At 36.3% G+C, this 13,590-nt stretch overlaps 1 protein-coding gene across 4 annotated transcripts in view; it reads right to left on the minus strand.

Moving 5' to 3' along the window:
• Window positions 1-13,590, minus strand: part of RAP1GDS1 (Rap1 GTPase-GDP dissociation stimulator 1) — a 155,147-nt gene that overhangs the window by 108,094 nt on the left and 33,463 nt on the right. For 3 of the 4 annotated variants that reach the window (XM_065907399.1, XM_065907398.1, XM_065907395.1), the window contains exon 2: window positions 4,527-4,637. In XM_065907399.1, the coding sequence (XP_065763471.1) occupies window positions 4,527-4,637 (111 nt within the window). The remainder of the gene's footprint in view (window positions 1-4,526; window positions 4,638-13,590) is intronic. The other variant, XM_065907397.1, reaches the window with a different exon arrangement.

Below are 13,590 nucleotides of genomic sequence, written 5' to 3' on the forward strand. Positions count from 1 at the left end.
CCACATAATACAAAAGTATGTAAAGGAGGAGACCAACATAATTCAGCTTGCAAAACGGACATATCGCTCTGTGGTACATTTGATACCTTAGAGTAAAAAAGTGATATCTAGATATTACTATGAAAGAATTAAGTAAAATAAGCTTTCATTTCTACTAAAACAGCAGCAATCTTTCATGATCAGTAACTGCAGATTTAATAAGGCTATTGAAAAACAGTTGATAATAAATTTCAAAGTCCTTAACTTAGGAAATAATTTTGATACATGACAATGAGTCTGTTCAAAAAAATTAAAGGCATAAAGCAGGCTAAAAGTAAATGACAACAGAAAATTACTGTTAGAGAAGATTTATGATCTACTTGAGCAGCTTCTGTACATTATTTGATATGCTTAGGATTATAGCCTAATAGGGAACCAAAAGTCAACATAATGAATAAAACAAAGAATAAGAGCTAAAAAATAACCCAAGAATTCAATAGGGAGAAGAATATTATGAAGTTATGAATATGGAACTAGATACTAAATATTTTCTTCTTTAAAAACAAGTAAACTGATGTTCTTTCATAAGGTTTTTTTTTTTTTTAAGGTTTTCTATAGACAATAAATAAGTGCCACCAGGCAATAAACTCAAGTTAAAACACAAAGGTATATGAGGCAGTAAGACAGAGGAAAACAACCTAATCTGTTAGGAAAAAGATGTTAAAGGCTGTGTTCGTGATGATGCTGATATTGTCCGTGTTTCCCCCAACCAACAAGAACATGGTCCCCATTCTCTTACAACAGAACATAATTTTTATGAATGACTGTTAATTTTGCTTACTTGGAGGCCTGTAATTTATGCCAGTAGGTTGTTCTACAAGGTGGATCAGATGTCATATTCTCTAAGGACAATTCCTCTCTTAATGTTCAGGGACAAAAATGTGGCCTGTTTTCAAATAAGCATGAAATAGAGTACCAATACTACAACTCAACAAGCGTTTACCAAGAATCTTCTAACTATATCCTTAATCAACACAGACCAGAATAAACCAGGCTGATTTCTTGACTGGTAGCCTTTATATATTTACTAAAAACATTTTAAAGCTGAGAAATGAAGTATTTAGTAATAATTGAGTGACTGAATGCTTCTATATTAATTCAGATCTCAGATGTACACAAAATGCTTGCTTAAACAAAATGTTTTCCATAAAGTCTAGCAAATACTCAAATTTTCAACTTTTTTCTCTTAAGATCCTTGCGTATACTAGATTTAATGCCCACTCTGAATTCAAAAAAACACTCTGAAGTCATGCAAAGTGAAAATTTTAATGTCAGATTCTAATCATTTGTAAATTCCCACCATGTAAAAACTTAGAAGCATGATTTCTTTCCTTTCAGAAATGTCCCTTCCAATGACAGGTTAGTAAATTATAAAATAAAACTTTTAGATTTCCATTACCCACATCACCATCTTGTACAGATAGAGAAATCATTCTTTCTTGATCAGGTGCAATACTAATGCAAACACTGATATTTTTATTTAGAACACTGACACTAAAGGAAGAATTATGAAACTAGAACTTCTCTGTGTAAAAAAGCCAGAATAGATTCTAAGTTACATGCTTTATAATTTTACCTTTAAGAGCATAGAAGTAGCAAGGGATCAAGCACTTTATTCAGAGAAGTAAGAACTGTATAAAATAAACATCTCATTGATATTTTAAAATTTTTTCTTGCTTAAAAGCTAGATGCTAATTTTATAAAACATATCAATAAATATCTAAAAATAGACAGCTCATGGGTTTATAAATCTCCTTCCTCTGTACTATTTGAAACTACTTTTTTAAAAAAAGCAAAAATTTAAAACAATATTAAAATCGAGCTTCAGAAAACACTTTCTTTCACATTCTATAAAATCAGAAAAAAGCTGCACTTTACTCAGAATGTAGATTTTTTTAATTTTGCAAACTAAGAGTTAAAATTCAAACTCTGGATTCTGCTGGAGCAAGGCGAGTAAACTTAGAGGGATTGTTTCCCTATCTTTTAAATGGTGATGTATATAATACCTCATCATGGGTCTACAGGAAAGATCAGACAACAGATTAAGTCTGAAGTTTAGTGCTGAGTACATAGTGGATGCTCAATCAATGATACTTATCATTCGAAAGTTAAAGACAGTACATCTGCAGGAACTACCTCTTCCTATATCGAATTCTTTTGTGTCAACAGTCTCAGATGTGAAGACAATTATGAATTCTGTTACAGATTCTTAAGAAGACATATCCCTTTTATTCTCTTCCTGAAGAGTCAATGATTAAATTGGCAGTTTGTTGTTTTCATTACCATTGTGTAACTATTTGTCCTTAACATTTTATGAAATACAATTTCAAGACCATTTTCAATAAATGGGGCTAACAAATAACTCTGCAATGAGTCTGAAATTTAATTCAACACCATATATACTTGTCAATATTTCCTGAATCTGCTCTTTAAAACGCTATAAAATTTTGCTTCCTTTTTTCATTTCTCTTCATCAACTTTCTCTGGGTTTCAGTCTTTTCAGGAGAGGGCTGAGCACCCCTCCATGTATAACCAAGGACATGGAATCTCTGTCCTTCAGGTACTGAATGAATGGTCCATTTGGAAAATACTACCTGTTTCTAGCATAAAGAAAAAACTGGGCCGTTTAAAACAAAAGAAGTTATAAAAAGCAATGCTTCAAAAAAAAAAAAAAAAGAACTTGAGATACTCAATTTATGTAGACTAATTATATATTATGTAAATCGACCTATACAGGCATGTGTAAAAATCAGGTCGTCACGTGGTTTTCTGTAATCCTTAAGACCAGTGCTACCCATAAGAATCTTCTGTCATTATGCAAATAGTTTACATCTATGATCACCAACTAAACAGGGTTACTGAAAAGTTAAGAGTAAAAAACTTAAGCTTTTATTAAATTTAACAATTAAATTTAAGTAGCCACATATATCTACTGCAACGGTGAACAAAGGCTAACACATTCTCTTTTCTCTTTTTTTAAAGATTTTTTGATGTGGACTATCTTTAAAGTCTTTATTGAATATGTTACAATATTGCTTGCGTTTTATTTTTTGGCCCTGTACCATGTGGGATCTTAGCTCCCAAACCATAATGGAACCCAAACCGCCTACATTGGAAGCAAGGACAACCACTGGACCACAGTGAAGTCCCTTTTTTATTGTTCCTTTTCATTACCATTGTGCCCTTTATCCAGATGGTCTCATTGAACACCTTGTTTTAAACCCCTTCTGTGATATCTCTAAGATCAAATAGCTTGACAAAACTGTAATCTCAAAACCAAACAACTACTGAAACAGAATTTTAAAAGTCAGCTTTAAAATGCACTTTTTGATGAAGAGCACTGCAATCAGTTATTTTAATTTTATAATCACAATTTACTCAAGAAAAAAAAATGCATACATCTCAGAGTGCTTCAAATTTAACTTTAACAACACAGTATATAACTTCCCTCCTGAATTATTTGTCAACTACATAATTACTCCCAGGGTAAAATAAAGGCATAATTAAAAACAAGTAAGGCATAAACCTTACTTCAAGCAGAATTAAGAGAACAATTGAAAATTATTCTGTATCTATCTATTCACTGTGATAATACAGAAATTAATGACTAGAAATATGATGGCTCAAATGCAACAATACAATGAATTAGTCAGTGAAGAGCTATGTAATTTTTATCTCTAGTATTATTTATCACACCACCAAAGATCAAGAGTTACCTCAATTTTAAGGGGTTTTTGGATGACTGATGATGGCTCTTTCCAACTCAATCTAAGCATACATTATTTTAAAGTAAAATGATTAAAAAGCTATCATAAAAAATGTTAAGGGTTTTAAGCACCCTCTTTCTTTTTTCATAAGCTTCCTCTCTGTTTCTCCTCTCCACACGTAAACACAGTCTTTTTTTTAAAGCACAAATGTAGGTGTTAAGAAGAAAAACAACTCTTGGGGCACGTCTGTTAAGAACTGCCTCTCTTTGGGACTGGTATTAACGTCATCACTATCAATCAATTCCTCCTTTCTTCTGCCTATCAACTTGACTTTCAGTATCCTGGGGGTGGGGCGGTAGGTAGGAGGGTGGAACAAGTGAAACAACATCAGTATTCAAACATAGGATTCAAAAGAATCCAAACAATGTGAATGCAAGTTATTTGCTAAACTATATAAGAATTTCTGAACAATTGCTGGCTTGATTTTTTTTTTTTTTTTTTTGGTTTGGCATTTGAGTCAACATTAAAAAACATTGTAAAGTAAAGCAAAGTGAAGTCGCTCAGTTGTGTCCAACTCTTTGCGACCCCAGGTACTGTAGCCTGCCAGGCTCCTGCATCCATGGAATTTTCCAGGCAAGAGTACTGGAGTGGGTTGCCATTTCCATCTCCAGGGGATCTTCCCAACCCAGGAATCAAACCCAGGTCTCCCGCACTGCAGGCAGACTCTACTGTCTTAACCACCAGGGCACCGCTCCCCGCCACCCAAAAAAATCAACTTACTATTCTGCGTCAAAGCTTGAAGTAGGCAATCCAAGCATCCTTCTAAACTATCATCAGTTCTGTCAACAGCTGTAATCTTCAGCTTCTTCAAGGTATCACTGAGATTATCTGCTTAGAAAAAAAAGAGAAATCAGAAACCTCACTAACCATCATGTTACATGATAAACAGTACAAACAGGCAAAAGGCTCCCATTATAGTGAATTATTTTCATATATGTTCCAAACAGCAATGGACTATACAATTACTCATTTTTAAATAAAATTTTATCCATTTAACTCATATAAAATAGTCACTTCATCTGTATGATACCAAGAATATTCTATAGTCACAGAACATCTTTTCAGCATTCTTATACCTTATCTATTGTTCACGAACCAGTCATGGTTAACCGAAAAAAATGAAACGTCCACAAAAACTTGCATAACCTTTGCAAGTAATAATGGATTACATTTTTTTGGCTTCCTCTGTTGCATTTTAATTACATAAAATGAAAATGAAGCTTTAGAAAAGTTTCAAAATAATTTGACTTAAAATAATAAAGTCTGTTTATTATTATGGGTTTCCCTGATGGCTCAGATGGTAAACAATCTGCCTACAATGCGGGAGGCTCAAGGATGGGGAAGAACCCCTGGGGAAGGAAGGAAATGGCTACCCCCTCCAGTATCCTTGCCTGGAGAATTCCATGAACAGAGGCCCCTGTCTACGGGGATGCTCACTAATATAAAGCTTTTAAAAACTGCCACTTAAACCCTTCTAAGTACTGCTTTAAGCCAAAACGTGTACATTCTGGATTTTACAGCACTTTGCATGCTCGGTCACTAAGGCGAGTCTGACTTTTTGTGACCCCATGCGCTGTAGCCCTCCAGACTCCTCTGTACATGGGATTTCCCAGGCAAGAATACTGGACTGGATTGCCATTTCCTCCTCCAGAGGATCTTCCAGACCCAAAGACTGAACCCACGTCTACTGCATTGACCATTGGAGAAGGAACTGGCAACCCACTCCAGTGTCCTTGCCTGGAGAATCCCAGGGACAGGGGAGCCTGGTGGGCTGCCATCTACGGGGTCGCAGAGTCAGACACGACTGAAGGGACTTAGCAGCAGCAGCAGCAGCTACTGCATTGACAGGCGGGTTCCTTACCACTGAGCCACCTGGGAAGCCCTTTAAAACACTGCTCTTCCAAATTATATATGGATTTCTCTAGACCATAGATTGTTAAAATTTTTTTACATATTAAAAATTATTTAGCATGCCAAGGAGTTATTAAATTTTTATTGAAGTATATTTGATGTACAATGTTATGTAAGTAACAGGTGTAAGAGTACAGTGATTCACAATTTTCAAGGTTATAATCTATTTACAGTTATTATAAAATACTTGCTGTATTCCCTATATTGTACAATATACCCTTGTAGCTTATTTTCTACATCATAGTTTGTACTACTTAATCCTCTACCCTTTTATTGCCCAAGCTTTATTCTATGTATCAGTGAGTCTGTTTCTTTTTTGCTGTATTTACTAGTCTGTTGTATTTTTAAAGTTCCACATATAAATGATACCATACAGTATTTGTCTGACTTACTTCACTTAGCATAATACTCCCCAGGTCTACCCACACTGTTGCAAATGGCAGAATTTCCTTCTTTTTTTATACTGGAATACTGAGACAAATAATGTGTGATCTCATTTATATGTAGAATCTAAAAAATACAGCAAACTAGTAAATACAGCAAAAAGTAAACAGACTCACCGATACAGAGAACAAAGTAGTGGTAACTAGTGTGGAGAAGGAAAGGGAAAGGGACTGCTATGAACACTGGGATGAATATAACATTTTGAATTAGTGTTTTGGTATGTATACCCAGGAGTGGAACTGCAGGCTCATATGGTAGTTCTATTTTTAGAGAAATCTCCATAGTGTTTTCCAGCAGTTGCACCAATTTACATTTCTACTAACAGTACACGTACAAGGATTCCCCTTCCTCCACATCCTCACCAACATGTGTTACTTGTGGTCCTTTAGTGACATCCATTCTGTCAGGTGCTGGGTGATATCTCACTGTGGTTCTGACATATTTCCCTGATGTTTAGTGATGTTAAACATTTTTTAATGTGCCTAATGGAGATCAGTCCTGGGTGTTCTTTGGAAGGACTGATGTTGAAGCTGAAACTCCAATACTTTGGCCACCTGACGTGAAGAGCTGACTCATTTGAAAAGACCCTGATGCCGGGAAAGATAGAGGGCAGGAAGAGAAGGGGACAGAAGATGAGATGGTTGGATGGCATAACTGACTCAATGGACATGGGTTTGGGTGGACTCCGGGAGTTGGTGATGGACAGGGAGGCCTGGCATGCTGCAGTTCATGGGGTCACAAACAGTCAGACACAACTGAGCGACTGAACTGAAATGAATGGTCATCTGCATGTCTTTGGAAAATATCTGTTCAGGTCTTCTGTCCATTTTTTAATCAGGCTCCTTGACTTTTCTGATTTTAAGCTGTATGAGCTACTTTTACATTTAGGAATATTAACCTGTTATTGGTCATATTATTAGTAAATATTTTCTCCCATTTAGTAGGTTTTTTGTTTTGCTGATGCTTTCCTTTGATGCACAAATGTTTTTAAATTTAACTAGGTCCCATTTGTTTATTTTCGCTTTTATTTATTTCCTTTGCTTTAGGAGACTGATCCAAAAAACTACTGCTACAATTTATATCAAAAAGTGTTCTCTCTATATTTTCCTCTAGGAGTTTTATAATTTCTGGTCCTATATTAGGTCTCTAATCCATCTGAAGTATAGCTTTGCATATGGTATTAGAAAATGTTCTAACTTCATTCTTTTCCATGGAGCTATCCAGTTTTCCCAGCACTACTTATTGAAGACACCATCTTTTCTCCACTGTATGGTCTTGCTTCCTTTGCTGTATGTTAATGGACCATAAGTGCATCAGTTTATTTCTGGGCTTTCTATTCTCTTTATCCTTGGAGATGCCTGTGCCAGCACCACACTGTTTTGATGACTGCAGCTTTGTAGTATAGTCTGAAGTAAAGGTGTGTAACTCCTTCAGCTCTGGTCTTCTTTCTCAGGATTGTTTTGGCTTTTCAGGATCTTTTGTGCTTCCACACAAATTATTAAATTATTTGTTTTAGTTCTGTGAAAAATGCCATTGGTATTTGACAAGGATTGCGTCTGTAGATTGCCTTGGGTAGTATGGTTATTTTAACAATAGTAATTCTTTCAATCCAAGAAAAATCTTCACCTGCTTGTGTAATCTCAATTTCTTTCATCAATAGTTTTCCAAGTACAGGTCTTTTACCTCCTCAGGTTGGTTTATTCCTAGGTATTTTATTCTTTGTGATGCAATAGTAAATGGGATTATCATCACAACTACTCTTTCTGATAGTTCATTGTTAGTGTATAGAAATGCAACAAATTTCTGTATAATAATTTTGTACTCTGCAACTTTACCAAATTTATTGATAAGGTGTGATAGTTTCTGGTGGTGTCTTTAGGATTTCCCGTGCGTAGTGTTATGTATGAAAGAGCTCTTTTCAAAATTATTTATACTGAAATTATATATAATTTCAAAATTATATATATTAAATATAACATACTAAAAATTAAAAATGAGACTTTTTAAAAGACTTTAGTAATTCATTTAAAACTAGTATAAAACTATTAACATAATTATATTTTTAATGAAACATACTTCAAAACTGAGAAAACTTACAGAAGAGCAGTACTGCCCTACATTTACACAAGTCTCTATAACGTCTGCCCTATAGAAGAAAACTGGATTCTCATATCTGCTTCTGTACTCAATTGTTTATAATTTGTTGTTTTGGTTGAGTAGATGAAAAAAAAACAGCCTCACACATATACACAGTTGAGAAACAAGAGAGTATTTTAACTGCCTCTTCAGATAATGGTGGGCATTATTTGATACCATACCAAAACTTAATGAGCAGTATTTTTTTAAACATTAGTTGCCATGTGAAATCTGAAACATAATGAGCACTGACAAGTTACATGAAAATCTATTGCTCTTCTGCACTTTGAAGCTTTTATACATGCAATATGTTTATCACTGATGAACTGATCATTTAAAAAATTAGGTCATGGAGATATGCACATCTTCCAAATATTTGATACATTTCATTGTATTATTTCAAGATATCATATTTGTTAATATCATCACTAATCTTTTTTAAAGACTAGGTATTAGGAAGCTATCAAGCTGAAAGTGATACAAGTTTTCCAAAGTTCCAATTTTCTCTTAAAAATTCTTAATTTTATCACTAGGAACAGATACTGTCAATTTTTTCTTCAGTGACAAATTAACCTCATTCATGTGAGAAATCTGCCAATTATGAAAAGCCAGCTTATCTCTCAGTTCTTAAAAAAAAAAAAAAAAAAAAAAAAAGCTATTCCATGGGAAAAAAGTATCTTAGTCAGCTCACAACTCAAGAGTGCACGACTGCTTTACTTAGAGATTAACTATCAGAGTTAACAATGCAATGCAAGTATTTTATGTGTACTTCCCATTTTATCACATAGTATACTTTCAAAATGTGTACGAAAAGGTTGAGTTTTAAAAACACGGTCTTTTTTTTTTTTTTGATGTGGAACATGTTAAAAATCTACACTGAATTTTTTACAACACTGCTTCTGTTTTTGTTTTGTTTTCTTCTTCTTTTTTTTTTTGACCCTGAGCCATGGGAGATATTAGCTCCTAGATCAGGGACTGAACCCATACTTGATACATTGGAAGGCAAAGTTTTAACTACGGGACCGCCAGGGAAGCCCACATCATGGACATTCTTAAGTGAAATTGGCATTTTTTTCAACCTCAAGTATATGATAATAAAGAATACAATAACTACTAATTATTGCAGTTTCTGACACTACTGATTAGCACACACTGAAGCACCAGCAGTTTTCAACTCCAATTACTTTTAGAACACTGTGAATGCAAATGTCAACACAGTGAAAGAGAGAAAAAAATGTCTTGATACTATGCAAATAGTTTTGACGTCACAGACACCCTAATAGGATACCAAAGACCCCTGAGATTGCTGCTCTATTATCTGAATTTCAGGCATTTTCTTACTTCGAAGTAAGGTATAAATTTTAATAGAATTTTGTACACTGCCAGCTTATGACCTTGGTTCGTTTCCAAGGCAAACCACTCAACATCATAGTAATCACAGTCTAAACCCCAACCACTAATGCTGAAGAAGCTGAAGCTGAACAGTTCTATGAAGACCTACAAGATCTTCTAGAACCAACATCAAACAAAGGTCCTTTTTTCACAGGGGTGTCAGTGTTAGTCACTTAGTTGTGTCTGACTCTTTGTGACCCTGTGGACTGTAGCCCGCCAGGCTCCTCAGTCCATGGGATTTTCCAGGCAAGAATACTGGAGTGGGTTGCCATTCCCTTCTCTAGGGGATCTTCCTGACCCAGGGATCAAACTCGGGTCTCCTGCATTGCAGGCAGATCTTTACCGTCTGACTCACAAGAGAAGCCTCATCACAGGGGAATGGAATACAAAAGTAGGAAGTCAAGAGGTACCTGGAGTAACTGGCAAATTTAGCCTCGGAGTACAAAACGAAGAAGGGGAAAGGCTAACAGTTTTGCGTTGGTCATAGCAAGCACATTCTTCCAACAACACGGAAGACTACTCTCCACATGGACATCACCAGATGGTCAATACTGAAATCAGATTGATTATATTCTTCCCAGCTGGAGATGGAGAAACTCTATACAGTCAGCAAAAACAAGACCAGGAGCTGCCTGTGGCTCAGATCATGAACTCAGGCATTTTCTTACTTCGAATAAGGTATAAACTTTTCATTTATTTATTTTTATTTTAATTGGAGGCTAATTACAATATTGTGGTGGTTTTTGCCATACATTCACATGAATCAGCCATGAGTGTACATGTGTTCCTCATCCAGTGCACAGCCCTGCGCACCCTGCCTCAAATAAGGTATAAACTTTAATAGACTTACTGTAAAATTCAGATTTAAACAGAAGAAAGAAGGGAAAACCACTAGGACACTCAGGTATGACCTAATTAAATCCCTCATGATTATCCAGTGGAAGTCACAAATAGATTCAAGGGATAAGATCTGACAGAGTGCCTGAAGAACTACGGACAAAGGTTCACAGCGCTAGGAGGTGGTGATCAAAACCATCCCTAAGAAAAAGAAATGCAAAAAGGCAAAATGGTTGCCTGAGCAGGCCTTACAAATAGCTGAGAAAAGAAGACACGTGAAAGGCAAAGGAGAAAAGGAAAGATATGCCCATCTGAATGCAGAGTTCCAAAGAATAGCAAGGAGAGATAAGAAAACTTTCCTCAGTGATCAGGGCAAAGAAATAGAGGAAAACAATAGAATAGAAAAGACTAGAGATCTCTTCAAGAAAATTAGAGATACTAAGGGAACATTTCAAGCAAAGATGGGCACAATAAAGGACAGAAATGGTAGGGATCTAACAGAAGCAGAAGATAATAACAAGAGGTGGCAGAATACACAGAACTATACAAAAAAGGTCTTGATGACCTGGACAACCACAATGGTGTGGTCACTTACCTACAGTCAGACATCCTGGAGTGTGAAGTCAAGCGGTCCTTAGGAAGCATCACTATGAACAAAGCTAGTGGAGGTGATGGAATTCCAGTTGACTATTTCAAATCCTAAAAGATGATGCTATTAAAGTGCTACATTCAATATGTCAGCAAATTTGGAAAACTCAGAAGTGGCCACAGGGCCACTTCCAATCCCAAGGAAGGGCAATGCCAAAGAATGTGCAAACTAATACATAACTGCACTCAATTCACATGCCAGAAAGTCAGGCTCAAAATTCTCCAGGCGAGGCTTCAACAGTACACGAACCGAGAACTTCCAGATGTATAAACTTGATTTAGAAAAGACAGAGGAAAAAAAATAGAAAAGAAAAGACAGAGGAACTGGAAATCAAATTGCCAACATCCATAGGATCACAGAAAAAATTAAGAAATTTCATAAGAACACCTACCTCTGCTTCATTGACTATGTGAAAGCCTTTGTCTGCGTGGATCACAGCGAACTGTGGAAAATTTTTAAAGCGATAGGAATACAAGATTACCTTACCCGCCTCCTGAGAAACCTGTATGCAGGTCAAGAAGCAACAGTTAGAACTGGACATGGAACAATGAACTGGTTCAAATTTGAAAAGGAGTACATCAAGACTGTATATTGTCAAACCTGCTTATTTAACTTATATGCAGAATACATCAAGTGAAATGCCAGACTGCATGAAGTACAAGCTGGAATCAAAATTGCTGGGAGAAATATCAATAACCTCAGATATGCAGAGGACACCACCCTATGGCAGAAAGCTAACAGAACTAAAGAGCCTCTTGATGAAGGTGAAAGAGGAGAGTGCAAAAGCTGGCTTAAAATTCAACATTAAAAAAACAAAGATCATGGCATCTGGTCCCATCACTTCATACTCCATAGCAAATAGATGGGGAAAAAATTGAAAAAGTGACAGACTTTATTTTCTTGGACTCCAAAATCACTGCGAACGGTGACTGCAGCCATGAAATTAAAAGACCTTTGCTCTGTGGAAGAAAAGTTATAACAAACTTAGGCAGCATATTAAAAGCAGAGCTATCACCTTACCAACAAAGGTCCAAAAAGCTATAGTTTTTCCAGTAGTCATGTATGGATGTAAGAGTTGGACCATAAAGAAGCTAAGTGCTTAAGAATTGATACTTTCAAACTGTGCTCTTGAGAGTCCCTTGGACTACAAGGAAATCAAACCAGTCAATGCTAAAGGAAATCAACCTTGAATACTCATTGGAAGGACTGATGCTGACGCTGAAGCTCCAAAACTTTGGTCATCTGATGCGAACAGCAGACTCATTGGAAAAGACCCTGATGCTGGGAAAGATTGAGGGCAGGAGGAGAAGGGGGCGGCAGATGATGAGGTGGTTAGATGGCATCATGAACTCAATGGACATGAGTCTGAGCAAACTCAGGGAGTTAGTGAAAGACAGGAAGCCTGGCATGCTGCAGTCCATGGGGTCACAAACAGTCAGACATTACTGACTGACTGCTGCCGCTGCCAAGTCGCTTCAGTCGTGTCTGACTCTGTGCGACGCCACAGACGGCAGCTCACCAGGCTCGCCTGTCCCTGGGATTCTCCAGGCAAGAACACTGGAGTGGGTTGCCATTTCCTTCTCCAATGCATGAAAGTGAAAAGGGAAAGTGAAGTCGCTCAGGTTGTGTCCGACTCCTAGCGACCCCATGGATTGCAGCCTACCAGGCTCCTCCGTCCATGGGACTTCTAGGCAAGAGTACTGGAGTGGGTTGCCATTGCCTTCTCCACTGACTAAAGAGCAATTATAAAATAAGTGGTCATTTGTTTTCCATGCTAACCCAGGAAAAAGTAAACTTAAAATTTTGTTATATAATACTAACATGCTCCAGTGATGCCTCATACAACTTGTGGCTAACCTAATAATCCTAAATAAGCTTTATTAAAAATTTCAGTGTATCATTCACAACCACTGTTAATACTTATTTTCTTAAGAGAGCTCAAATAACTCAAGAAACTGATTTTTTTCCCTAAAGGAAAAGAAAACTATGTCCACATGTATGTCTTCTGTTAACTAAAAAGAAGTCATAAGGAATCATATCTCAGATATACTTGTTTAATCTTAGTAGGTAGCTATTAGGTTGATTTTTCTGAAATAAAGTATGAATAAGATATAATACCTAAGCTGATATTACTAAAAGTAACAAATATTTGCCACAACACTGAGGAAAAAACAAGATACCCTGTTAGTCAAATGATAATAATCCAATCAAAACTATCAGTCAACAAGTAACAAAAGTAGTTAAGACTTATTTAGTACTATGTGTATAGACATCTGGACCTGTTTTCCTTCTTTCTTTTCCTTGATTCTGTCCCCAGTGCTCCTTGCTTGACATCCCCTTCTCATTAAGTTTCAGCCTAACTGTCACCACCTCAGAGACCACCCGTGCTCGTCTGAATATCCTCTCACTCAGCCC

Source organism: Muntiacus reevesi, chromosome 16, assembly GCF_963930625.1.
Source record: "Muntiacus reevesi chromosome 16, mMunRee1.1, whole genome shotgun sequence".
Taxonomy (NCBI): domain Eukaryota; kingdom Metazoa; phylum Chordata; class Mammalia; order Artiodactyla; family Cervidae; genus Muntiacus; species Muntiacus reevesi.